This window comes from Heloderma suspectum, chromosome 5 (genome assembly GCF_057233095.1).
Source record: "Heloderma suspectum isolate Gila_16-S chromosome 5, 16-S_ref, whole genome shotgun sequence".
In the NCBI taxonomy this organism is placed as follows: domain Eukaryota; kingdom Metazoa; phylum Chordata; class Lepidosauria; order Squamata; family Helodermatidae; genus Heloderma; species Heloderma suspectum.
The window spans coordinates 192,062,591-192,088,601 of NC_139462.1; the positions used below are offsets into that span (position 1 = coordinate 192,062,591).

At 43.3% G+C, this 26,011-nt stretch overlaps 1 protein-coding gene across 1 annotated transcript in view; it reads right to left on the reverse strand.

Annotated features, from left to right (window-relative positions):
* The window catches only part of DYNC1I1 (dynein cytoplasmic 1 intermediate chain 1), a 302,215-nt gene that overhangs the window by 249,891 nt on the left and 26,313 nt on the right, over positions 1 to 26,011 (reverse strand). Inside the window, exons 4-5 of the mRNA XM_084858764.1 lie at positions 16,491 to 16,703; positions 15,148 to 15,303 (exon numbers count right to left, since the gene is read on the reverse strand). Of these exons, the coding sequence (XP_084714890.1) occupies positions 15,148 to 15,303; positions 16,491 to 16,703 (369 nt within the window). The remainder of the gene's footprint in view (positions 1 to 15,147; positions 15,304 to 16,490; positions 16,704 to 26,011) is intronic.

Below are 26,011 nucleotides of genomic sequence, written 5' to 3' on the forward strand. Positions count from 1 at the left end.
CTTGGCACAAGGCCCGCCTCCTTGGCTGTCTCTGATAATCCAAGTTAAATTATTTAGAACTGCAAAATTAGATAACTCTCTGATACCTGGAATATGGTTAGATTTCCAGTTCTTTGCATATGCTACTCTAGCAACAACAATCATATATGAAAAAGTATTCTGGGTTGTCGTGATGTGTGAACCCAGCTGGACTAACAAACCATGGTTTGTTAACTACAAACAACCCAGAAAAAGGACCCATGGTTTGTTGTTGGCTTGTAAACTCTGAGTTGTTTAAACCACAGTTTGTCATTACATGTGAATCCAGAACTGTGGGTTGTTCATGGATTGTTTTGCCAGGCTACAGAGGGAGTGGGCAAGAGTGGTCAAAAAAACCCAGCTGCTCTACATGTCAGTACTGGACACAAAAGCATTTTGGACACAGGCAGGAAGCGGGCAAAGGAGGAAGGAAACAAAAAACCAGGGACTGAGAAAACAAACCGTAGTTTGTTTGATTGTCTGCCAGGTAAGCTAACAAACTTGGGTTAAATAAACCATGGGTTAGTGTTATGTGCAAACCAGGTAATAGTAGGTTATCCTGCCACTTCTTATATCCCACAAAGGCCAAAAAAAAAAAACCCTTTCACAAAGCAACTTACTATACAACGAAGAATAGTATAGATATAATTTAACAAAAATAATTAATTGATTGATTGATTAATTAATAATATGACAGAATAGGTGAGTTATTTCACTTATGTTTCTTTTTTTAAACAACAACAACAATATTGAGGCTTGGATCTATGGAACTCACTGCCACAGTTTCTAATAAAGTTCAGAAATAAAAAATATATTATGGAATGCTGCCACAGCTATAAATCCCACTGCCACCAAAATAAACCCTCTATACCTAAAAGAAACTCAGTAGCCTGATTCTTATAGTGTAGGCATGGGATTGACACTACCACTAGAAACAACCTTTCAAAATGAACAAAAATGAAGATTGAGGGAAACTACTTACAAAAAGGAATATCGTGTCACTTTTCAAATAAGAGGTTGAGATCAGTTAAAGGTTCTTAAATTAAATATGCTTGGTTGCCATTCCTAATAGGCAACAGAGTCTTCCTCAGTTAAATAAGCTCTCAATAACTTTTCCTTCAGACCAGATTTCCCTAAACCTCACCCCAATCAATTCCTCACAAACAGGAACAGATGCTACACACTAGTCTTTCTCTGCCTCCAGCTCTTCCTGCTTCTTCAGGCTTCTAGGATTATTCAGATGTTTCAGGGACAACTTGCTGAAGTTCTGTCTGGTCAGGCATAAAACAGAAACCTAAAATATATTGTATATAACTTGGTTTGCTCATAAAGTTATCATGTTTGGTATATTAAATTTTAAAGGGTAGTTTATTCAGACAATTATATATTTAATGAGTTTACTTTTAAATGTTTTTAATTTTAATGCTATTTTTATGAGCAAATCAAGTTATACATAATACATTTTATGTTCCTAAAAAAATGACTTTACATCTGTAAAGAGTGCTAAAAAAGAAATAAAGAAAACTATTGCATATTTTTCACACACACAAAAATTCAGTTTTTTCCCCAAGAAAAAACCCAGGGAAATCGTTTCTTCCCATGGCTTCAACATTTCCTGAAATTTTACATCTCTAGTGTGGATCTAGTACAGGGGGTAAACAACCCGGTGCCCTCCGGATGTTTTGGACTGCAATTCCCACAAGCTCTAGCCAGAATGGCCAGTGGTCAGGATTCATGGGAAATGTATTTCAAAACATCTGGAGAACTGCCTATCACTGATAGTGTGGTCATAAAAATAGAAATATCTTTAGCATTTACTGTTCATTCTACTATAAGGGCCTAAGGGAGCAATCCTATGGCTGCTAGATGTTGGCTCGACGGCCATAGGATATATTGTTTTCCGGGAACCAACCTCGGAGCCCCCATTCTGAGGTCGGTTCCTGAAGAACCAACCTCGCCCTACTTCCGCGCCAGAGGCAGTGCAGAACAGCCCCATCCTCCACGCTCGCAAGAGGAGCGCGGACTGGCCAAAAAGGGGCATGTCTGGGGGTGTTCCGAACTGGAAGGGCGGAAATGCCTGTGCGACACATCCAATGTGTTGTACAGCAGCAATGTGTCCTTCTCTGCTCAGACCTCCCGCGGTCAGACAGCCGCAATCAGCTGTCTAGCCAAAAATGCAGGGCAGGAGGAGCGTGGAGGGAATGATCCCCTCCGTACTTCTCCTGCCCGGCATTGGATAGGTGGTCCTATCTGGATAGGATTGCACCCTAAGTCATCATTTAAGTTGGAACAATCCTTAGGAACAAGATAAACACAAATATAAACATTTCAGTTTCCTATCATCCCAAATTCGAGTAGTTGTGTGCAATTCCTATCATATACAGGATTCAGCTTTTAGCATGCAGCGGAGAGCACACAAAAAATGCTTCCCAATGTCATTGTAGAAGCCATTCCCCACGCCCCCCTTGGCCACCAAAGTCCCTGATGCGGCCACAAGACAATGTCCTTAGCATACTACAGTTCATCGTTTGTTCTACTGGGGAAGAGTCACCAGATGGCGCAATTAAATATCTCACCAACTCTTATTGGCTGTGTTGGGATAAATGCTGTTTCTTTTCAAGTTATGGTTTTGAATTAATAATTCTTTATGCGATACATGATGAAGACTGAAGGACGGTCCATGAAACTCTCATTAAACATACATCTGCCAAACACACTGTAGTGACATGGAGATAACATGAACCTTATTTCCACATAAGCAGCCTTTGGGTCACAGCCAAAGAGTTGCTGTATTCAGTCTCCACAGTTTTACCCTGACTGCTGTAATCCTAAACATCTTCTCTAAAATTCCAGTCCCCCCTTCTAAGCCTCCCCCTCAAATCCTAGTTATTTAGCTGCCATACTATTCCCTGCTACTTATGGTCGATCCCTAGATTGTCCTACATCCTTGTCTCACTCCGTTGCAAGTCTTGTGGGAAGGACCAAGGCATTGCTGTGTTCTATTCCGCACCAGTATACGACTGGCATTCCATTAAAGAAAGAAGCAGGAGCAGCAAAGGTTCAGAAACCCCACCCCCAACATTGGGGACCATAGTTCTCAACAACCATGTACTAACTGTTGTTTTTCAAGTATGCCATACCGGTTGTCAAACACATCACTGCATACGAAGGTTATATTGATGAATGTATAATTACCTGGATCAGTATAAGCGGAGGCTGGTGGCTCCAATGTCAGTGGGGCAGTAAATCCACTCCGGTTTTCAGTCAGAACCAGTCAGAATTCTAAAGGAGCTATCGAGGTGCATCCTTGGATAGCTCCTTTAGAATTCTGACTGGTTCTGATTGAAACCCGGTGTGGATTCACTGCCCCACTGACATCGGAATCACCTGATCATATGCAATTTTGTTGTGCTCATAATGCTCAGCTGCTCTGTGGATTGTGCACAGCTTTACTCAGAAGCACTTTTCTGGCTCAGAATGTTAGCAAGGTCTGGCTGCAGCAGAGGGAGAAACAGGGCAGCAGGGCTTGCTCCATCGGCTCAGCTGAAATACTAGCAGCCATTTGGATCTTCCTCTCCTTTAACAGTCATGTGTCCGCAGCCATTCCATCTGGCTGCAGCAGAAGGAGAGATCAGACACAAGGCCCTCTCCATCGGCTCAGCTGAAGAACCAGCTGCCATTTGGCTCGTCCCCTCCCTGGCCTGTTTCCATTCAAGGTGGTCCTTGTAAGAACTATGTAACTCCAAGAACTGGTTTGCTTGTTTTCCTCTTCCCTCCCAATACCCTGTTCCTTTTGTATCGTGTCTGTTAGATGTAATCCTGCAAGTAGAGACTGTCTTGTTATTAATCTGGGTACAGTACTTTGTAAAAGTTAGGTACTTGGTAAATGAATTATTATGATAAAGATTCTGTGCATAGAAAATCAATATTCTGGCTCACGTGAAGAGCTCCCATGGATACAGGAGGCTCTCCTCTTCAGACAGTCACCCTCCACAAATAGAGGCCGACGAATGCAATGAAGAAGGGACTGGAGTGCTCCCTCTCCTCCCGTGTTTGCTCTATTCAGGTACAGAACATCTGAACAGGGCTAAAGTGATCGTGCTCATGCACGCTGCAAGATCAGCACCCATGCCACCAAGATGCCACCAATCCACGCCACCAATATTATCCAATATTATATATGCCACCAATATTACAAGCGGGGAGAAAGTTCTTGGAAAAGATGAGCTTTCTACAAATGCTTGTGAGAGCTCAAAAATACCAAGCAAATTCTGAATTGTGATGAATGATGCTCATAGTAAGCTGCATTATACCATATCAGAAAATTTGTTCATCTGCTAGCTAGCCCCATATGGTCTGGTCTGCATAGTGGTGATTCTCCATGGTCTCAGACCCGGGTCTTTCACATCACCTGCTACCCAAACTTTTAGACTGAAGACACAATGGATTGATTATAGGACCTTCTGCTCTGCCACTGAGCTATCCCTTTGCTAGTGACCATTAGTGGTGTAACGGAGCCAGGGCTTGCAGGGATACTGGGCCAGCATGTTTTTTATTAGCAGGGAGATTGACGTCATCTGGCACCACCACCCTGCAGGATTTCCTATTCCCTCTGAGTTTAGCTGTGATCCTCACAAGTATTGGGGGGGGGGGATTTTAAGACAGCTTTACAAAAGACCTGCTCCTAGCAGATGAACATCTGGTTTGAAACAATACAGCTCCCTGCAATTTTGGACTCTTCTTGACAGCATGGCTATGGGGACAGTCACGATGAGTTCCTGCACTTCAAAAGCTGCCATGACACAACTGGTGATCGTGTGTGTATCCATGGCACGTGCGAAATCTCAGCCCAGACGTGCTTTTGAAGTACTTTCTCGAGAGCAGCTTTTCAAGCCCTTGCAACAGGAAAATGCAAGTCTGCACTGACTTGCACACACCGTGTCCTCAGCCTGCATGTGACAGCCTGTCTTTGGCAACTGAAAATGGCAGCAGCAGCTGCTCACAAAAAGAGCCAGGAGCCCTGAATAATGGCAGCTAGCCCTGCACCCATCTATCTAGAATTAGGGGGTTGACAATACAACTTCCCAGTAGGCTTTTGAACCCAGGCACCTCTCCTTTTACACATTGTTGCAGCAGGTTTAAGGAATGCCTGCTTCTTTGGTGCCTTGTATTTTATATGCCAGCTCTAGTGCTTTTTCCATTCATAGCCACTAACTTTCCTTCTGCTCTCTATGCAAACGCAGCAGGAGGCTGTCTCTTCCTTCTTGCTGCACCTGCTGCGATGTGGTTTTCATAACACCTTATTATACATAATTGCCTGTCAGCTGCCTACAGGCTTTATCTGCAGTCTAGGCCCTGCAAGTGTCCTTTTAAAAATAATAATAATAAAAAAACTGCCTGTCAAGTTGCTGGCATAGGAGGGAAATTGTTTAAAAGCTCCTGGCAAAAGGTAGAGACACAATAGCTAATTAGCAGTCCTTGCAAAACAAATGATCAGCATGCCCTGCACTGCAACTTAATAACATCCACAAGTGTGGTTCTTACTTAAGAATAAACAAAAGCTGCTGAACAGTTCTTAAAATTTTATTATAACAATGCATGACATTACCTACTATTGCCCAATCAAAATGCATCCTCCTGAGCCATTATCTGGTTATTATAGTTAAGGCATACAAGTTAATATGAAGGAATTAAATAGCATGTGGCATTCCCACCTATTCCCTGTGAGAATTCCCCTTCTCTAAGGCCTTTGTCACCCTTGCAGGAAACACTTTCTCTCACACACACTTGGCTTTGCTGCCACCAGGACCTTTAGGCTCAAGCCTTTTTATCCTGTCCTTGAGCTGTGAGGACACATAGACTTTATTCTATAACCTTGTAGTGTTCCTTTTATTACCTCCCTCTTACATAGCCAAGAGCAGAAGGTGTATGATTTTATAAACAAAGAAAGCTTTAGTAATTACAACATTACATTATTGAACAGTATATAAGTAACTCTTAATGGCTGTATCAATCTATGTTCTCTCATACACAATACTCCAGATCACACTCGCAATTACCTCACGATTATCACAGACCTCTCTCTCTCTCAGGCCTAAAAATCCTATCTCTGATCTAAACCCACTTTCATCTAATCCCTATCTCATCACTTGTACAAACCCTATCTGACCCACAAAAGCACAACACACTGTTTATGTAGCACACACACTTCACACACACCCTTCACTCTCTCAGCCAGTCATCACAAATATGCAAAGCCGCTATTCTTCCTGTCACTCATCTCCTTCTCACAACAGAGATACTCACCCTAAACACAGAGTCATAACAGAATACATTTCTATAGTCACAGGTTCACTATTTACATATGTGTGATGTCACACAGCATCACAACACTGACTCTCATAACCTCTGCCATCCACAAATGAGTGAACGAGGTCCCTGATCAGGTAAACTAAAGGTGGGGCTCGGTTAAGGTGATTCACATGACATACAGCGGGGATCCCCAAATGTTTGGGGTTGGTGGGCACATATGGAATTTTAAAGAATATCATGGGCAGTCTCACAAAATGGCTGCCATGGGGGAAATTTGTCCATTCATAAAACGGCTGCCATGATGGACATGATCAGTCACAAAACACTCCTTTCCCAGAAGACATACTGGTGAGAGTAAAAGAAAAGTAACTTGTCCACAAAACTGATTACAAGGGAGAGATGTGGTCCGAGCTCCAAAACACAAAACCACTCTTTTGAACGCAAAGCAAAGTACTGCCCATTCTCCCCACACACCCTGTAATTCATCCAGCAAATGGCATCCAAGTGCTTTGGATACATAATGACATAAATGCAACAAAGCTAGTGAAGAAGAAGAAGAAGAGTTTCTCGAGGTTGGAGATGTATGGATGCGTAGGAAACATATGTGTAAGTGAGAGGCAACAGTGAAATAATATGTGATTTTTCATACATACTACTTTTGATGCTAATAGTCCTTTAAGGTAAGCCAGTTATTATCCCCCCCCCCATATTGTAAATGGGAGGTTGAAGCTGAGAGATAGCTGGCCTAGTATGTTTGTGGCTGAAGTGAGAATCGAAACACAGATTTTCTCACCCTTAACTCATACTTTTTCACTGTTATCCTATAACACCTCTCGATGACATGAAATGAAATAGAGTTCGTGTTTGGATTAACCCTTATTCTGAACAAGTAGAGAAATCAAGCGATGACCATGATACCTTAGAATCGTCTTCCAGTAGATGGCAGTGTAACAGCAATTCACTATGATAGTGCAATCAGCTGAAGGCTGCAAACGGCCATGTTCTTCCCTAGGTTCTAGGAGATATCACAGGAGAACATCCATTATTTAAAGATTGTTGTTCAGTCGTTCAGTCATGTCTGACTCTTCGTGACCCCATGGACCATAGCACGCCAGGCCTTCCTGTCCTGCGCTCTCTCCCGGAGCGTGCTCAAGTTCATATTCATTGCATCGGTGATGCTATCTAGCCATCTCATCCTCTGCCGTTCCCTTCTCCTTTTGCCTTCAGTCTTTCCCAGCATCAGGGTCTTTTCCAGAGAGTTTTCTCTTTGCATTAGGTGGCCAAAATATTTGAGCTTCAGCTTCAGTATCTGTCCTTCCAATGAGCACTCAGGGTTGATTTCCTTTAGGATGGACTGATTTGACCTCCTTGCAGTCCAGGGGACTCGTAAGAGTCTTCTCCAGCACCACAGTTCGAAAGCGTCAATTCTTCGGCGCTCAGCCTTCCTTATAGTCCAGCTCTCACAGCCATACATTACTACTGGGAAAACCATAGCTTTGATTAGTTTGATTTGTCGGCAAGGTGATGTCTCTGCTTCTTACTATGCTGTCTAGGTTTGCCATAGCTTTCCTCCCAAGGAGCAAGCATCTTTTAATTTCATGGCTACAGTCACCGTCTGTGGTGATCTTGGAGCCAAAGAAAGTAAAATCTGTCACTGCTTCCATTTCTTCCCCTTCTATATGCCAGGAAGTGATAGGGCCAGATGACATGATCTTCGTTTTTTTAATGTTGAGTTTCAAACCAGCTTTTGCACTCTCCTCTTTCACCCTCAACAAGAGGCTCTTTAGATCCTCTTCACTTTCTGCCATTAGGGTGGTATCGTCTGCATATCGGAGGTTGTTGATAATTCTCCCAGCAATCTTAATTCCGACCTCTGATTCATCCAACCCAGCATTTCTCATGATGTACTCTGCATATAAGTTAAATAAGCAGGGTGACAATATGCAGCCTTGTCGTACTCCTTTCCCAATTTTGAACCACTCGGTTGTTCCATGTCTGGTTCTTACTGTTGCTTCTTGACCCTCGTACAGGTTTCTCAGGAGACAGGTAAGGTGGTCTGGTACTCCCATCACTTTAAGAATTTGCCACAGTTTGTTGTGATCCACACAATCAAAGGCTTTAGCGTAGTCAATGAAGCAGAAATAGACGTTTTTCTGGCATTCTCTTGCTTTCTCCATGATGCAGCGAATGTTGGCAATTTGATCTCTAGTTCCTCTGCCTCTTCGAAACCCAGCTTTTACTTCCGGTAGTTCTCGGTTCGCATACTGCTGAAGCGTAGCTTGTAGGATTTTGAGCATAACCTTGCTGGCATGTGAAATGAGCGCAATTGTGCGGTAGTTTGAACACTCTTTGGCATTGCCCTTCTTTGGAATTGGAATGTAAACTGACCTTTTCCAGTCTTGCGGCCATTGTTGAGTGTTCCAAATTTGTTGGCATATTGAATGCAGCACTTTAACAGCATCATCTCTTAGGATTTTAAATAGCTCAGCTGGAATACTGTCATCTCCACTAGCTTTGTTGTTACTAATGCTTCCTAAGGCCCACTTGACTTCACTCTCGAGGATGTCCGGCTCAAGTTCAGTGACCGCACTATCATGGCTATCAGGGACATTCAGATCTTTCCTGTATAGTTCTTCTGTGTATTCTTTCCACCTCTTCTTAATCTCATCTGCATCTGTTAGGTCCCTGCCTTCTTTGTCCTTTATCATGCCCGTCTTTGCACAAAACGTTCCCTTGAGATCTCCGATTTTCTTGAAGAGATCTCTAGTCTTTCCCATTCTGTTGTTTTCCTCGATTTCTTTGCATTGTTCATTTAAGAAGGCCTTCTTGTCTCTCCTTGCTATTCTCTGGAACTCTGCATTCAGTTGGATATATCTTCCCCTTTCTCCCTTGCTTTTCGCTTCCCTTCTTTCCTCAGCTACTTGTAAAGCCTCATCAGACAGCCACTTGGCTTTCTTGCATTTCTTTTTCTTTGGGATGGATTTCGTTGCTGCCTCCTGAACAATGTTACGGACCTCCGTCCATAGTTCCTCAGGCACTCTGTCTATCAGGTCTAATCCCTGAAATCTATTCCTCACCTCCACTGTATATTCATAAGGGATATGATTTAGGTCATACCTGAATGGTTTAGTAGTTTTCCCGACGTTCTTCAATTTAAGCCAAAATTTTGCAACAAGAAGCTCATGATCTGAGCCACAGTCAGCTCCAGGTCTTGTTTTGACTGACTGTATAGAGCTTCTCCATCTTTGGCTGCAAAGGACATAATCAATCTGATTTCGATATTGACCATCTGGTGATGTCCATGTGTAGAGTCGTCTCTTGTGCTGTTGGAAAAGAGTGTTTGCTATGATCAGCGTGTTCTCTTGGCAAAACTCTATTAGCTTTTGTCCTGCTTCATTTTGTATACCAAGGCCATGCCTGCCTGTTATCCCAGTGATTTCTTGACTTCCTACTTTAGCATTCCAATCCCCTATGATGAAGAGGATATCTTTTTTTGGTGTCAGTTCTAGAAGGTGTTGTAGGTCTTCATAGAACCGATCAACCTCAGCTTCTTCAGCATCAGTGGTTGGGGCATAGACTTGAATTACTGTGATGTTGAATGGTTTGCCTTGGATTCGTACTGAGATCATTCTATCATTTTTAAGATTGTACCCCAGTACTGCTTTTCCCACCCTTTTGTTGACTATGAGTGCTACTCCATTTCTTCTAAGGGATTCTTGCCCACAATAGTAGATATGATGGTCACCTGAATTAAATTCACCCATGCCTGTCCATTTTAGTTCACTGATTCCCAAGATGTCGATGTTCAATCTTGCCATCTCATGTTTGACCACCTCCAGCTTACTTTCTTATCCGCATTATTATTATCCAGCTTACCTGTGTGGCTCCCATGTGCATCACTGAGAAACACGGCTGCACCAACAGCTTGCAATCTCCAGCAGATGTCACTCTGTTCACATGAACAAAGTGGGTATTTAATACTTCTGGATTATGACAGATCTGGAAATGCTTCGTGTCAGTGGGGGTGTGTGGCTCCAATGTCAGTGGGGCAGTGAATCCGCTCCAGGTTTTAGTCAGACCCAGTCAGAACTCTAAAGGAGTTCTGGCTCGTTCTGACCAAAACCCAGAATGGATTTGTAGCCCCCCCAATATTGGAGCCACCAGCCTCCACCGCTTGTAGCCCTCTGAGTTTGCCTCTCACTAGTCAGCTCCAAGAACACAATTTTTCCCCTTCCTCCGAACAAACGCTCACTACAGCAACTGGAAACTAGCTGAAACTACTGCTTCCAGAATGGGACAAGTCAGCAGAGCTCATAGACAAGTTCTGCTGACTTGACCCATTCCGGAAGCAATAGTTTGGGGTAGTTTCCTGGGTTGCACTATCAAGCAGTCTAAGCGATAGCTTCCCGTTATGCTAGCAGTCATTTCTGCTAGTGCAACTTGGTTAGTGCTGGTGAAATACCAGCATTAGATCCTGTCCTTCATCTTGAAGATGTATTTCGCTCCAATGGGTTTTAGGTAGGGACTAATATCAAGAGCCATCAAGGATGCACCTATTGTTCAGCATCGAGCCGTTTTCTATACAAGATCCAGTGTGCCCTCAGACACCTTCTTTCATGTCCACTGAGACACCCTACTCCTCCCAATTTTTATTTTAAAAGTATATTTATATTTTCTTACTGACAGCTGGGGCGGATTTAAAGTAAACTGGGAGCCTCTAGTTGCTGCCAGTTTAATTTCCCATGAATGCCCCTGGGCCGATTATTTGTCCTGTGTGACTAGCCAGTCCCACCCATGGCAGCCATTTTATGGTTGTGCCCAGGACAGTTTCCCAAATTTCTAAATGTGCCCACTGGCCCAAAGGTTGCCTACCTTGACCTATAACAATGTGAAGTCCCCTTTAACTACTTTTATCGCATATAAAGGCTGTACAGCTAACTCTGCTTGCATTTGTCATCAAGCAGAAATAAAATATTTATATGTAATGATTTGCAGAATCCTCTTGGGAACATATTAACATTATATGGTGCTGTAAATTCAAGTAGACCATAGATACAGTTATTAGGCACTGATGATATGCTTTCTTGTTCTTTCATGAATGATTCATCTTTATTATAAAAATCATAGCCAACTACTCAACAGAAAGCACTTACTTTGGGTAATTCTCTGCTTAATCTTCTAAATATTCACTTAAGGGTTTCATTATATGTGTGTTTTAATTTTTCCTTCATCATTTTTTATTCTAAAATGTAAAAAAGGTCACTTTTCATCAGACCTATAAGGAAACAGAAGGTACAACTTTTTTTCTTAGGTCAGACTCAAGAGGTTGCCTATGTGTTACCATTTGATAATGTTCTGCCTATTGAGATATGCACCATTTGCCGGACATGTGTGGACATTTCCAATACACCATGAAGACAATAGACAATACAAGCAGAGGAGTTGCTAAAGACACCCACAGCAGGAGCATAATTGTGGGTTATGAACTGCTGCCTACATGGTTTGTAGAAAAGAAAGAAGCCTGTGATGATCACACAAGACTAAGGAGAGTAAATAAAAGAGAAAGATACAATGCAAACTTAATATCAGACCTCAAAAGCCCAGACGACTGAGATATAAAATAAGCCAAGTGATGCCTATCTTTAGAACTGGTGGTGGTGATGGAAGAAGAAGCTTTCAAGTTCACATCATAGAAGATGTCATCTCTTTGTATAGAGAGCTGTTGTTGCTGCATTGATACTAGAAGGTGAAATACAATATATGTAATTTAAGAAAAAAATCTTGGAGAATCACCTCAGGTTCAAATTTGGTTCCAATACCAGAAGTGACCCTGGATGTGAGACACATACATGGAGAGGCCACAAAGAGGTAAGCCAGGGGAATGAGGAACCCCTCACTGGCATGTCCCTTTTGCTTTTCAACATGTTGGATCAGTTCCATGTTTAAAATATACAGACCTATCCCTGTCATGTCTAATTTGACCCTCAGAGGGTAGAGTTATTAGTTCCATGGGTGCATCCAGACAATGGCTTGGCTCCAAAGGTAGTCACACTTAGAGTAGACCCATTGAAATCAATGGGACTTAATTTAGTCACGGCTTAGTTTTCCTATTGATTTCAATTGGTCTACTCTAAGCATGACTAAGTCTGAATCCAAGCCAGAGGGTTCCCAGCGCTAACAAATCAAAAGGTGTTGTGATGTATTCTATGTTTTACTCCTTAACAACAACAACAACAATTCTGGTAAGAGAAAAGATGGAAGAAGCAGTGGGAAAACAGGGGGATTACAACTGGAAGACAATGTAATGTGGACCCCCTGTAAAATTCTGTGTTTGACACAGGGTGACTGGAGGATAATGCCTAGTCTGGAAGCATCCTGTGACTATATGTTGTCAGTCCTTGGAGTTGAGTCTGGATGCTATGAAGAAGAATGTGCTATGCCAGCTTTCTGAATGAGATCTGGGATCTCAAATGTCTGCCCCGGCCTATGGGGAAGTATAAATGGGGAATCTAGGAGAGAATGAGGCATCTTGTCATGCACAGCCAGACAGTATTTCAAGCAGTTAGGTAATATGGGAGCATGGCTTTTGGAGACCTAACAAGACTTGGTAAGGTGAGAACAGGAGTAGGGATGGAGGAGAAATTACCTTATTTCTCACTTTTGAAACAATACACAGACTGAAACACAATTATCCTTCAAAATTCACACTTTTCTAAATTCTGCAGTGGAGTTCTCAAAACAAAAAGTGTATACAAAAATGAGTATATTACAGGAAAGTGCACATAAAATGTGTATATAGTGAAAATAACATTCAAAATTGCATTATACTAGGAAAATTGCTTGCAAAAAGTGTGTATGCAAAAATACATATGAATGTTCATGGAAACTTATTTTTAAAAAATTATCAAAGTTCAGGACAAATCAAACAATGAGAAACTGAAACTGAAATTGACTGATTCATCCATCTCTAAATTGGAGGCTGTGCATGACTTAGACAGGGCTAAAGATCAAATGGGGTAAATGGGGAAAAGAGCAGGGGTGGAAGCCAAAGAACACAGGAAAAATGGGAGCTGCCTTATACAGAGTCATACCCTTGGTCCATCAAACTCAGTATTGTCTACAAGAGTCATGGTTCTCCAGGGTCTCAGAAGTGGGTCTCTTCTCAGCCCTACCTGAAGATAACGGGGACTGAACTAGGGACCTTCTGCATGCAAATCATGTACACTACCACTGCTACAGCCCTGCCCCAAAGAAGCTGTGCTCTGGACATATTGCCTCATGGACAGGAATAATTGTCTCGTTCTATGGTCTCTTGAGGTTCACAGGGGAAGCTGGTAGCAAGATCAAGACAGGAAGACAGACTAAGGCAGAAAGGAAGTATTTATTTATTTTATTTAAAACATTTATATCCCACCCTATATCATTAAGTTCTCATTAAGAAGTAGATTCTTAGATAGATCTAAGTGGATCCTGCTGGATGGAACTCTCTCCTACTAGGACAATATGAGGATGTTGTCTCAGCAGGGAGCTAAACCCAACTGAAGCCTTATGTAGGCTGGCAAGACCTGTAGTGTGATCACGTCCACCCCTCTGGATGAGCTGACTTGATTGTTAAAGTCACCTCACCTGATTTTGTAGCCTGAGACTTCTGTGATGCTGGGGAGATGGAGGTTCTGCCAGGGACTCATCCTCTAAGTCAGAGGATAAAGCCAGGGCCCTGAAAAAGATACTGACTGTGCTACCCCCAAAAAAGCAGCCTGTGCCACATCCTCATCAGAATCTTCTGCTGCACAAGGAAGGTCCAAGGGCTGGGCGTCATGACAATGATGGAATCACTGTTCCATTGATGGAATTAAAAAAAATTATATTATGTTTTATTATGTTTCTGTATTTTATGGTTTTAACTGTTGTGAACCACCCAGAGAGCTTTGGCTATTGGGCAGTATAGAAATGTAATAACTAAATAAATACATAAATGCATTTGTGAATGCTCTTTTCACTAATATATGCATTTTTGTGTGCCCTTTTCCCTAATATACAAAGTTTTATATGCATTTTTTTAAATTTGAGAACTCCTTTGCAAATTTCGGAAAAGTGCGAATTTCAACAGATAACTGACTTTCAAATTTGCATATTGGTTCAAAAGTGCAAAATGTGTTCAGTTCACATTAAATTCAAACTAAACTAATTTTTCCCCATTTCTAATGCTAAATGGTAGAACAAAAATTCATAGCTGTATATCAAGAAGATGCATTCACACAGCTCTTGCATGATCTATCGATAAATATTTTGAGCAGTGACAAGACAACTGAATGTGATTCTCAATTATGGTACTTGTCATCTGTTCATAGCCAAATAAGAATCAACATACTATCCAAAGGGTTGTTAGAGCAACCACAGAGCAGGAGAAATCCATGCCACTCCAGGTAACATGCAAACAAGGCCTCAGTGATGATCCATTCAAAAGCAATGATTACTGTATGAAACTGACAAAGTAAAATAATGTAAGGTTGACTTGACTATGTCAAAAAAATAATGAGAGCCAGGCTTTATTTTTATTTTTTTTTATTCAGTTTATAACCAACCTATATACAAAATACTCTAGGTGGCACACAGAGTTAAAAACAATACTACAAACAACAACAACAACACCTACAATAAAAACAATACAGCCTAGAAACAGAATATGACAATCATCAAAGAGAAATAAGGATTCTAAAAAGGGAAGGCCTGCCAGAATAATAGAGTCTTTAATTCCCACTTTAAAACGTTCAAAGAGGTCACCAGGTGCATTTCAGCTGGCAGATCATTCCATACCTGATGGGTGGCAAAGGAAAAGGTCTTCTTGCGTGTGGTTGTCAATCTCACATTAGGCAGCTGCAGCAGAGAGCCCTCAGAGGACCTCAGGTGGTGGACTGGGACATAGGGGAGAAGGCGCTCCCTGAGGTACCTTGGACCTACACCATGTAAGGCCTTAAAGGTAAGAGTAATATAAAGGTAATATAAATACACTTTATATTTTGCCTGGAAACAAATTGGCAGCCAGAGTAATGATTTTAAAACCAGTGTAATACAGTCCCCATGGGATGTCCCAGAGACCAACTTGGCTGCCATATTTTGTACCACTTGGAGTTTCCAAACTAGATACACAGGCAGCCCCCAAACAGTGCATGACAGAAACCAAGCCTAGAGGTTACCAGCACATGCACCACCATTACTAGGTCCACATGTTCCAGGAATGGGCGTAGCTGGCGTATCAGCCAAAGCTGATAACAAGTGCTTCTCACCATTGCTTCCACCTCAGGTGCCAGGAGCAAGGTCAGTTCAAGAAGCACTCCCAAGCTATGAACTTGCTCCTTTGGGGGAGTGCAATCCCATTCAGAATTGGTTGACATGACTCAATACCTGAATTAGGGCCCTTCTCAACTAGCACCTCTGTCTTGCCTGGATTCAACTTCAGTTTGTTCTCCCTCATCCAGCCCATTACCGACTTCAGGCAGTCATTCAGAGGAGTCATACCTTCCTTGGATGAAGATGTTACGGAGAAATAGATTTGGGTGTCATCAGCATACTGATAACCAAACCTCCTGACGATCTCTCACAGAGGTTTCATGTAGATATTAAACAGCATCAGGAATAGGACAGAGCCCTGAGGGAGTCCACATAACAGCTCCTTTTTCGAGGAGCATTTAACCCTGAGTAACACCATCTGGAACTGAGAGGAAGGAGCAGAGCCACTGAAGAGCAGTGCCCCTAACTCCCTCAGATGGTCTGAAAGGATACCATGGTTGATGGTATCAAATGCCACTGAGAGGCCCAAAAGAACCAATAGTGATGCACTCTCTCCATTGATTCCCAGGTGAAGATCATCCACCAGGGTGACCATAGCAGTCTCAGCTCTATATCCCTCTCTGAAGCCAGTTTGAAATGGATCTGAGTATTCAGTTTCAACCAAAACTGTTTGAGGTTGCATGGCCACCACCTTCTTGGTTACTTTGCCCAAAAATGGTAAATTACTTACTGGCCTTGTAATTATTAAAGTTCAGGGGGTCAAGGGAGGGCTTCTTCAGAAGTGGTCTAACAACTGCTTCTTTCAGACACAATGGAAAATTACCTTCCCTTAGGGAAGCATTAATAATATTCAGCAAAAATTGCTTTACCATCTCCCCTCCCTGGACTACAAGCCAGGATGGGCAAGGGTCAAGAAGGCAAGTTGTCTTTTCAGCTAAACCAAGCAGCTTGTCCACATCATCAGGAGTCACAGACTGAAAATGATCTAGTTTCATCATGCAAGCAGAGTTGCTGGACACCCCACTGTAGATTTCTGTCCCCACAACAGTATCCAAGCCAGCCCGTATCCGAGATATTTTTATCTGCAAAAAAAACCCATTAAAGGTGTCACAGCAGCTACTGAATTTCTAGAGACAGACTGAGCGGGGGCCCTGACTCAGCTCCCTAACCACCCTGAACAACTCAGCTGGGTGTGAGTTCACACCCAGGTCACACTCACAGACGCAATACGCGTAGAATAGAAAGCTCGTTTCACTGCATGTATCGCCACCCCATAGGTCTTCAAATGATCCCTGTGATGTGTCTTGTTGGATTCAAATCAAGTTTTCTGCCATCAGTGCTCTAGTCTTCTCCCTTGCTGCTTCAGCTCCCTCAGTTCTTCTGTAAACCATGGAACTGTTTGGAAGTGGAGAGGAGAGGATGTCTAGAAGTGATTGTGTCAATAACTATGCAGCTATGGGGAGTCTGTGGTCCTCCAGATATTCTGGCCTACAGTTCTCATCATCCCTCACCATTAGCTATACTATCTAGAGTTGATGGGATTTGTAGGCCAAAACATCTGGAGGACCATAAGTTGTATAACCCTGCTTTAGTGTTACTAGTGCATTCATATCAGAGCCAGGGAAGAAGTGCCTGTATTTTTTTTCATTAAATGGTTTCCATTGGTTTGAGATGGGATCTGTTTACTTACATCCATGGGTTGAAATAATCTGGGGTCTAATTATTTCTATATATAACCCAACTGGCCACAGCTTGCTTGACTGGAAACTAGATAAGACAATGAGCAAATGCACTGTGTTATTATCTCCGCTACTGCACAAAGCATCTCCGGCAACAAGCCAATGGGTGGATCTAAATGTGTTTAATGGTACTGAGTGGGAGAGATGTACACAGGGAATCAATTACCTTTTGAAACCTGTCACAGCGATGCAGATATTTCAAAGACAGTGTAAAATATTCTTATTTAAGCATGTATTTGACTGAGGTTTGTTAATGGGGATTGGGACACACTGAGCCATGGACAGCTGCACCTGATTCAAGACCAGGTAAATACTTTCTTCATCTCAGGGTTCATCAGGTTCAGTAGGCTGAGGGTCAAACTAAATGAGATGTTAATGACATCGTTGGCCCTTGCATGATAGTCTTTTATAAATAGCAGCTGAGGGAGGGGATAGGATTGTTACTATGCTTTAGGGGAATCTGGCTTCAACCCTTTGCCTCCATCATGGTCTTGATCTGCATAGGGGGGCCCTTGTACCTACTATGTGTTGTTGTTGTACAGTCATTCAGTCATGTCCGACTCTTTGTGACCCCATGGACCATAGCACGCCAGGCCTTCCTGTCCTCCGCTCTCTCCCAGAGTGTGCTCAAGTCCATATTCGTTGCATCGGTGTTGCTATCTAGCCATCTCATCCTCTGCCGTCCCCTTCTCCTTTTGCCTTCAATCTTTCCCAGCATCAGGGTCTTTTCCAGTGACTTTTCTCTTCGCATTAGGTGGCCAAAATAGTGGAGCTTCACCTTCAGTATCTGTCCTTCCAATGAGCACTCAGGGTTGATTTCCTTTAGGATGGACTGATTTGACCTCCTTGCAGTCCAGGGGACTCATAAGAGTCTTCTCCAGCACCACAGTTCAAAAGCATTGATTCTTTAGCGCTCAGCCTTCCTTATAGTCCAGCTCTCACAGTCATACATTGCTACTGGGACCTACTATGTAGCCCAGGAGAAAAACTTCCATTAGCACCAACTGAATTTTTCCTCCTAAGGCAAATAGCCAGCAGAGCTTGGGGGTGGGATTTAGATCAGGACCATCACTGTAAGGTCTGTACTATCAAAGGGGCAGAGTATATGTACCCAGAGAAAGAAAATATTGTTACAGTGATGGGGCAAACTTCCTTAAAAAGAAAAAAAGAAAAAAAGAAGTTGCACGTTAATAGAACAGAATAGTGGATGTGGGAACTAATGGTTGGGAGATCTTCCCATTTTTAGCCATCGGAGCTTTGAGAATGTGACATCCCCCTCCCAACTAAGAGGAGGGTCTGATGTAAGAGGTATGTTCAAGGAGACAATGTCTAGGACTATTTAGTTTAGAAAAAAGGAAGGTTATGAGGAGACATGATAAAAGTGCACATAATTATGCATAGTATGGAAAAAGTGGATAGGGAGAGGTTTTTTTCCCCCTCTCCCATCATATTAGAACTTGGGGTCATGCCATGAAATTGAGTGGTGGGAGAGTCCGGCAAGATAAAAGGAAGTACTTCTTCACACAGCACATAGTTAAACTTTCCTACCACAAGATGTAGTGATGGCCACCAATTTGGATGGCTTTAAAAGGGGGTTGAACAAATCCATAAGAAGATAAGGCTGTCAATGGCTACTAGTCATGATGGCTATATATTACCTCCAGTATCAGAGGCAGTGATTTAAGGAATTACTGGGGAACATGGGCGGGAGGGTGCTATTGCACTCATGCCCTACTTGCGGGCTTCCCACAGGCAGCTGCTTGGCCACTGTGTGAACAGAATGCTGGACTAGATGTACCTTTGCTCTACTCCAGCATGACTTTTCTTATGTTCTTATGACAGCAGTTTTGGAGAGACAGACACAGGGGAGTGAGAGAGTGAGAGCTGTGAACTAAGAATGGAAGGATCTTGTGGTGCAAAGCATCTCTGGTGATGTGATATGGTGTAACAGAACTGTTGTCTCCTAGGAGTGCTCAGGCTGCTTATATCCACCTATGTTCTACTTGTACGTTTGTAAATAAAACAAATATTACAAAATGCCTAAGTCTTCAGTGAGCTTTTCTCCAAAGGGAAGCCAAACCCAGGTAGTGTACTGCACCTGGAACCTCTCAGCACTAGAGAAAGTGGGTCACAATATAGGCCTTATTCTGCACAAGTAGCCCTATATAAGTTGGAAGCAGTAAGGAAAACCCTGCTGCAGGCCTGTATTTTGATGACCCTGCCATGGAGCTGAACATACCCTTACACATTTGATACATTACCAGCATCCATGTGAAATGAAGCCATTTCACATAAGCAACCACAGACCATTACAAAGGCTGCAAGAGATTTGTCCTCTTGCTTTTAGCATGTTTATTCGGAAGCAAGCCCCATTTATTTTAATTACTGCCAAGTGTTTTTCAGACTGTCAGTATTCCTTTGAACAAGGACATGATTATTTTATTCCAGACTGAGATGCTCTCTTGATTTGTAAAGACAGCAACTGGCATATTTTGACGTCAGTGTGAGGGGCATCCCTTATGTTAGCCACGTATCGTGTTCTGCCAGCTTATGTGTGGCATTTACGCTGGCTGTGACCTTTCACATAAAAACCTTTGTATGTTAGAGGAATGGTCAAGAAGGACAAAAGATATGAATTGCTAGGTATGAATATAGAAGAATAACAGCTAAGCCTATAACTCAGCACTTAAAAGATGGGGGGATGATCTGTGATCTTGCCACTGCTAGGGCGGTCGTGATCTTGGCAATCTTCTTGTCTCTGAAACTTGAGTTGCTAGCTCTCAAATGGAGGTATGCTAAAACGTAGGTTGTTGGTGTAATCTCATTGACGTCAGTGGGAACTGCTGTCTTAAATGCAAGCACGCTATCACAGTTATCCTAGCCATTCCCTCTATTTCTGATATTCACATAGTGAGTGCCATTGCTGATGTATCCAAAATGGCACCATCCACGCATAAGAGGGAGGTATCAGCAAGCTCAGGGAAGCCCCAATCTTTGCAAAGGTACAAAAAGATTTTTAGAAAACATCATAAGGGTGCAATCCTATGCATGTTTAGACAGAAAAAAGCCCTACAACTGCCAGCATTCCTCAGCCAGCTATGCTGGCTAGGGAGTGCTGACAGGTGTAGAGGTTTTTTTTGTCTGAACCTGCATAGGATTGCACCCTAAGTATGGGGATCCCAGAAACAGCCCAATGAGGACTGAGCATGCTCACTGGCCACGGGCTGCTGATTGACTGTTTTCAGGGGAAGGGATGGAATGGAGGATCATTTATTATGTATTAATTATACTTTTAATATGCCCAATAACAGAATTTATCTGGGCAGGTCACAAGAATTAAAAGAATAAAATACAATTAAAAAAAAACACCAGTATCATGGTTATGACTGACATGGGTGAGTAGAACAGTGAACAGTCGCACTCCACACTGCAACCTTTTCATTGCAGATCCCACCGTTTTACCTGAATAAGGAACCATTTTTGTCCCGCTGTTACTATGGCTCAGCTATCAGTGCTGACACCCCATTTACCAGCTGCTACCCCTGATTACGAAACCCGGTTCAGACGCCAAAATATGACACTTCTGTTATTCTCTTGAACAAAAATTCCATCCTTACAAAGATCAGAAGTAGAAATCAAGAAAAGGATTTGTTGGCTTGCTTGCAATTTTATTGAAACTAGGATGGAAAATGTGTAAAGAACAGGGGTTGATGCTAGTTACAGAATAATCTAAGGAAAGAACTAAGGAAGGAAAAGAATAGTCTATTCCTCAGTTCTGTAAGTGTTTTGGTGTACGAAGTGCTTTACAATTCTTACAAGAACTCAGTGAGGTTGGTCAGGTTGAGAGAGTTGTTGTTGTCTTCTTGCTCAAGGTGCCCAGGAAAAATTCATAGATAGGAGCCTCACCTTCACACAGTCACTTCAGCCTATGGCACTCACAGTCTTCTGTCAGCCTATGCGCAAGGTGGTTGCATGCTGAAGCAGCTTTAAAAGTCAGGTAATTGCAGAGGCACATAAAGGCGATGCCGACTCAGTGCTCCTATATACATTGCATACATACAACCACTTCCCTATGAGTTGACAAAAGTGGGAGTCTGCACGACCTGGCAGAAAGCAGCAGTTGCTGCAGGGTGAATTCTGGAGGGCTTTGAGTGAACTTTGAATCTGGATATCCCATTCCGCAAACCCAACTCTCTACGGATGATATGAGGCATACTCCTTTCCTACAGCTAATCTTCTATGCCAGGGGTGGGCAATCTGTAGCCCTCCAGATGTTTTGGCCTACCACTGGAGAGCCAGTGTGGTGTAGTGGTTAGAGTGTTGGACTGGGAGCCAGGAGATCTGGCTTCTAGTCCCCACTCGGGCATAAAGCTCACTGGGTGACTTTGGTCCAGTCACTGACTCTCAGCCTAACCTACCTCATAGGGTTGTTGTGAGGATGAAGTGAACAGGAGGAGGACCGTGTTAGCCACCTTAGGTTCCTTGCAAGAGGGAAGAAGGCATCATCATCATCTTCCATCAGCCCTAGCCAGAGGGGACAGGATCAAAGGAGTTGTAGGCCAAAACGTCTGGAAGGGCACAAGTTGTCCACCCCTGCGTTAGAGGCAATTGGGCCTTATTTCCTTTTTCACATTTTCTTCCACGAAAAGCCTCCTCTTCACCACACTCTGCCATTTAAGCAGAAACAGCAATCAAAAAGTCTGCCTCTCACTTAGGTGTTTTTCACCTTACAAAAATGTCTATCATAAGCGAAGCCGACAAAATAAGCTGCACAATGCAGACGTGGCCAGTAGAGGCTGTGGTGTCACAGAAACCTTCCCCAACCTCATCCGGGTGGCTCAGAAAAACCAATTCAGCTATTTTAATCATTTTCAAAAAGAAACAGCTGAGAGGAAAAGCCAAACGTCTGCAAATAACAGCTGGGGAATGAAGGGCACATGAAGCCTAAATGTCTTTGTGTCATACATTTAACAAAGTCTCAAAAATTATCTGACTTACATTTTTGTAAGAAAGCCATTGCTCTTTGGCAGAAAGCTTGTGTTCTTGACCAAGGCTACTGCATCTAAATAGCTGCAGCCATCATAGAGAAGGAGAAGGAAGGGGATTCCTTGCTGCCACCGCATAGCAGTTCAAATGACCAAGATGGTAACTATAATCCCTTTCCATAATCTTATCTCAGTCATCTCACAACAACCCCATGATACAGGATAGCTTTTTGTGACTGAGATAGGAATCTAAAGCAAAGGTGAACACAGGGCCAACCAAAAATACATTGCTGCCAAAGGTGAAGGACAAGATGACCTGACATACATACTCTCCTCCAATTCCACATAGAGACTCCAACTGGGCTGGCTGCTAAATTGTCCCACTGCTGATAGTGTTGGAGTACAATGTCCTCCAACACAACAGGGGGCAGCAGGTAAGTTTATGGGGTACAGAGCAGGCTGTGTGGCATACACAACTCTGTCCCCCACCACCTCACTATTGCTCACTTGAGTGGCCACTTACACAGAGACAAAAAAGAAAAAATGTATAACCCCAAAAGAGGACACAGATTTGCATAAAATTTGCATATAATTTAAATAGAAATACAAGACATTTCACCATAGTGGAGAAGACCAGGTGACCTTTGTTATACCTGATGGTTTTGCTGTCTAGGTGCTAACGGCTGATAGGCAGCTTCAAGGTTCCTGGCCTCTCTTCTTATCTTTATCTTTAAACCACACTTGGAATGGACAGCCCTTCAAATAGAGGGCAGTCTTCTCTAAAGTAGGGCACTGTCAGGTGCCTGACCCCTGGCTTTCTTTGAAGTCAAGCTGACAAGCTGTGTTTCCAGTCAAGTACCTTTATTATGCAAACTACAAACAAACAGGCATTGCCTCAGGCTACAGACAGTATCCTCATGCAGCAATCAGCGACAAGCTTTCCTAGCAGGCTTTGTATAATAAGTAAGCTTCAGGCAGCTATCCCAGGATAAAGCACCATGAATCAGAGTTGCTACTAAACTGCCACTAGCTACTAAACTGCCACTAGCTACTAGGGACGCCCCCCCCCCCCGCTTCTCAAACAGAGTGGGATACCAAGTTCTGCCCTCAAGGTGGATCTTTCCACAGGGTTGCCTCCTTTGCTGCAAGTCTCTTGGAGCACCTCATGACCCTGTGTTGCTCCTCCCTTTTCATCTGACGTTTATCTCGTGGGTCTCTTATTCCCACCCCCTCCTCCTCTTTGTTAGGAGCCTACGTTCCTATGAGTTCAGAAGCCCCAGCCTCACTGTCATCCAAATGATTAGATGGCAGCTTGGCTTCGTCCTCCCTGCCACGGTTATTCTCACACACAGACACACTCCTGCAGCTTGACAGTGCCTTCCACCTCCCTTCTGACTCAGAATCAGTTCTCATGTCTTCTTAGGGCACATCTGCAGAGGTGCTGGGCCCAATCCCTACAGGCACATCCTGCTGCTCACTCACTGTTCTGCCTGCTACCTGGTCACTACCCGCTGAAACAAATATCCACCCTTCAAATTATTTTACCCCTTTTCAAATGGTTATGTATCTATGCAATCAAATAGATACATAACCATGTTTTCGTCTTCAGTGTTTTATGTGAATGTTTGAAAACTTTAATAAAAATAGATTTAAAATACAAAAAGCAAAAAGAAATGCTGCAATACAGCAGCAGTGGTGCCATCAGGCATCACCTGAGCAAAGCAATAAGTGCACATTTATTTTTTATGTTTTATTTTATTTTATAGATTTATATACCACTTACCATATTTTTAAAAGTATCTCTAAAAATATCTCACATGTGCAATGCGTGCTGGGGTGCATGGTCTGGACTGACTGTGTCTCTCCCTGCTTGCTTGGTCAGGGGCGTTTCCCAGTGGTGACCAGAAAAGAGAGTCCACAGCCCAGACCAACAACAAGAAAGCATTGCTACCACAGGGGCCCTGACTCAGATGGGGTCAGCCAGGGGCTTGGGGGTGGGGGGAGAGCCACTACCAGCTCCTGTCCCCCATACTTCAGCATTGGCCACCTGAGGAAGCCACCTCACCCTAATGGTAGGACAGTCCTGGTGGAGCAGTTATACCGCTATCTCTGCATGATATTGTCAGGGTGGACACTGAGCCCATAGAATCCCAGAGTAGTTCTGATTCTGAGGAAGAGGAGTCGCTCCTGGGAGAGGAGCGCGCTCCTCTTTCCCAGGGCCAACAGCTGACGGAGATTCCTCCCACCAGCATTCCTAGCTTAGATAGCAGTCCTAGGAGCGACAGAGCGCAGGAAGTAGACTTGATGGACGCGCAACGCCGATGCAGAGAACAGCGCCAAATGGAGGGCGCAGAAAGGAGGCGTAGTGCCTGGTTGGCGGGCAAACAACGGCTGCGCCCAGAGGATCGAAGGAAAAAGGGGAGGGACTCTCCCTAGTCCTTAAGTTCAGGGGTCTGCCAGTAATTCCCTTTCAAATGGGGATCAACTGTTCCAACGTAGGGCATAGGTACTCTGCTGCTCATATCTAGTTGCTAACAGTAGAATTGTTAAGTTGTAAAAGAAGAATAAAGCTTTGAAAAGAATCCATTTGTCTGTGTCTGGACTTGGCTACTAGATTAGACTGAGAGAGGCCTCCAAGGAGCCCTTGACAGATATCTACCAGAATATATTTAGTTCTTGGAAATAGTAGGGTTTTGAAGCCTTCCTCTTTGACACAAGTTACCCATTAAGTTAACTATGACCCCATTCTAACATAGATCCTTTAACATTTAGGGTAGGTGGAATTCTACTGACTGAACCACCACCACTACTGCCATCGCTGTTGCCATCTTTCTCCTCCAGCTGTGGTAGGCCTCATCCACTCATTCATCACATCTGGTTGAAATAAATAGGAAAAGAAGCCGAGTTTCTTGGTCCATGTCTCTGCTGGATGAGCACCTATTGCAGGCAAGTGGATGTTTCCAGCTAATAATTGTCTGTTAGTAAGAGAAAGCTGTCTTCCGAAGGCGGGGTTGTTGAACCCTTTTTCAGCCTGAGGACCCAATTCCGTTTTGGAGAAGGTCTTGGCAGCCAAGTTCCAGTGGTGGGAAGGGCCACAGGCAAAAGGGTTGAAGACAAAATACAAAAACACCCAAGAAGTTAAAGCTCTTACTGCCAGTATCCAAGCCTCAGGAGAGGCATTCCACCTTTTTAGAATGGGAAAAAACTGCGCAAAAGCTGGGAAGCCACCGAATGCTTGGTGGTTGAGGGAAGAGACCAGTGGAAGGGGATGTGGCCATCTGCGGAACCCCAGATGGCTGGATTGGGACCACAAGCTAGCTGTATTTGACCCCCAGGCCTGAGGTAACCAAAAGAGATGTTTGGACATCTTTCCTTTTAGACCTACACTATAATAGATCTTTCCTGAGTACAGGCAGGCTGATATGGGTGTAGGCGGTCCTTCAAGTAACTTGGTCCCAAACTGTTTAAGGCTTTAAAGGTCAAAACCAGCACTTTGAATTGGGCTCGGAAACGCACCGGTAACCACTGCAGCTAGCATAGATAGGCGTTATATGATCGAATCGCCTCGTCCCCACCAATATTCGGGCGGTCGCATTCTGCACAAGCTGAAGTTTCTGAACCATCTTCAAAGGCAGCCCCACATATAGCGCATTACAGTAGTCCAGC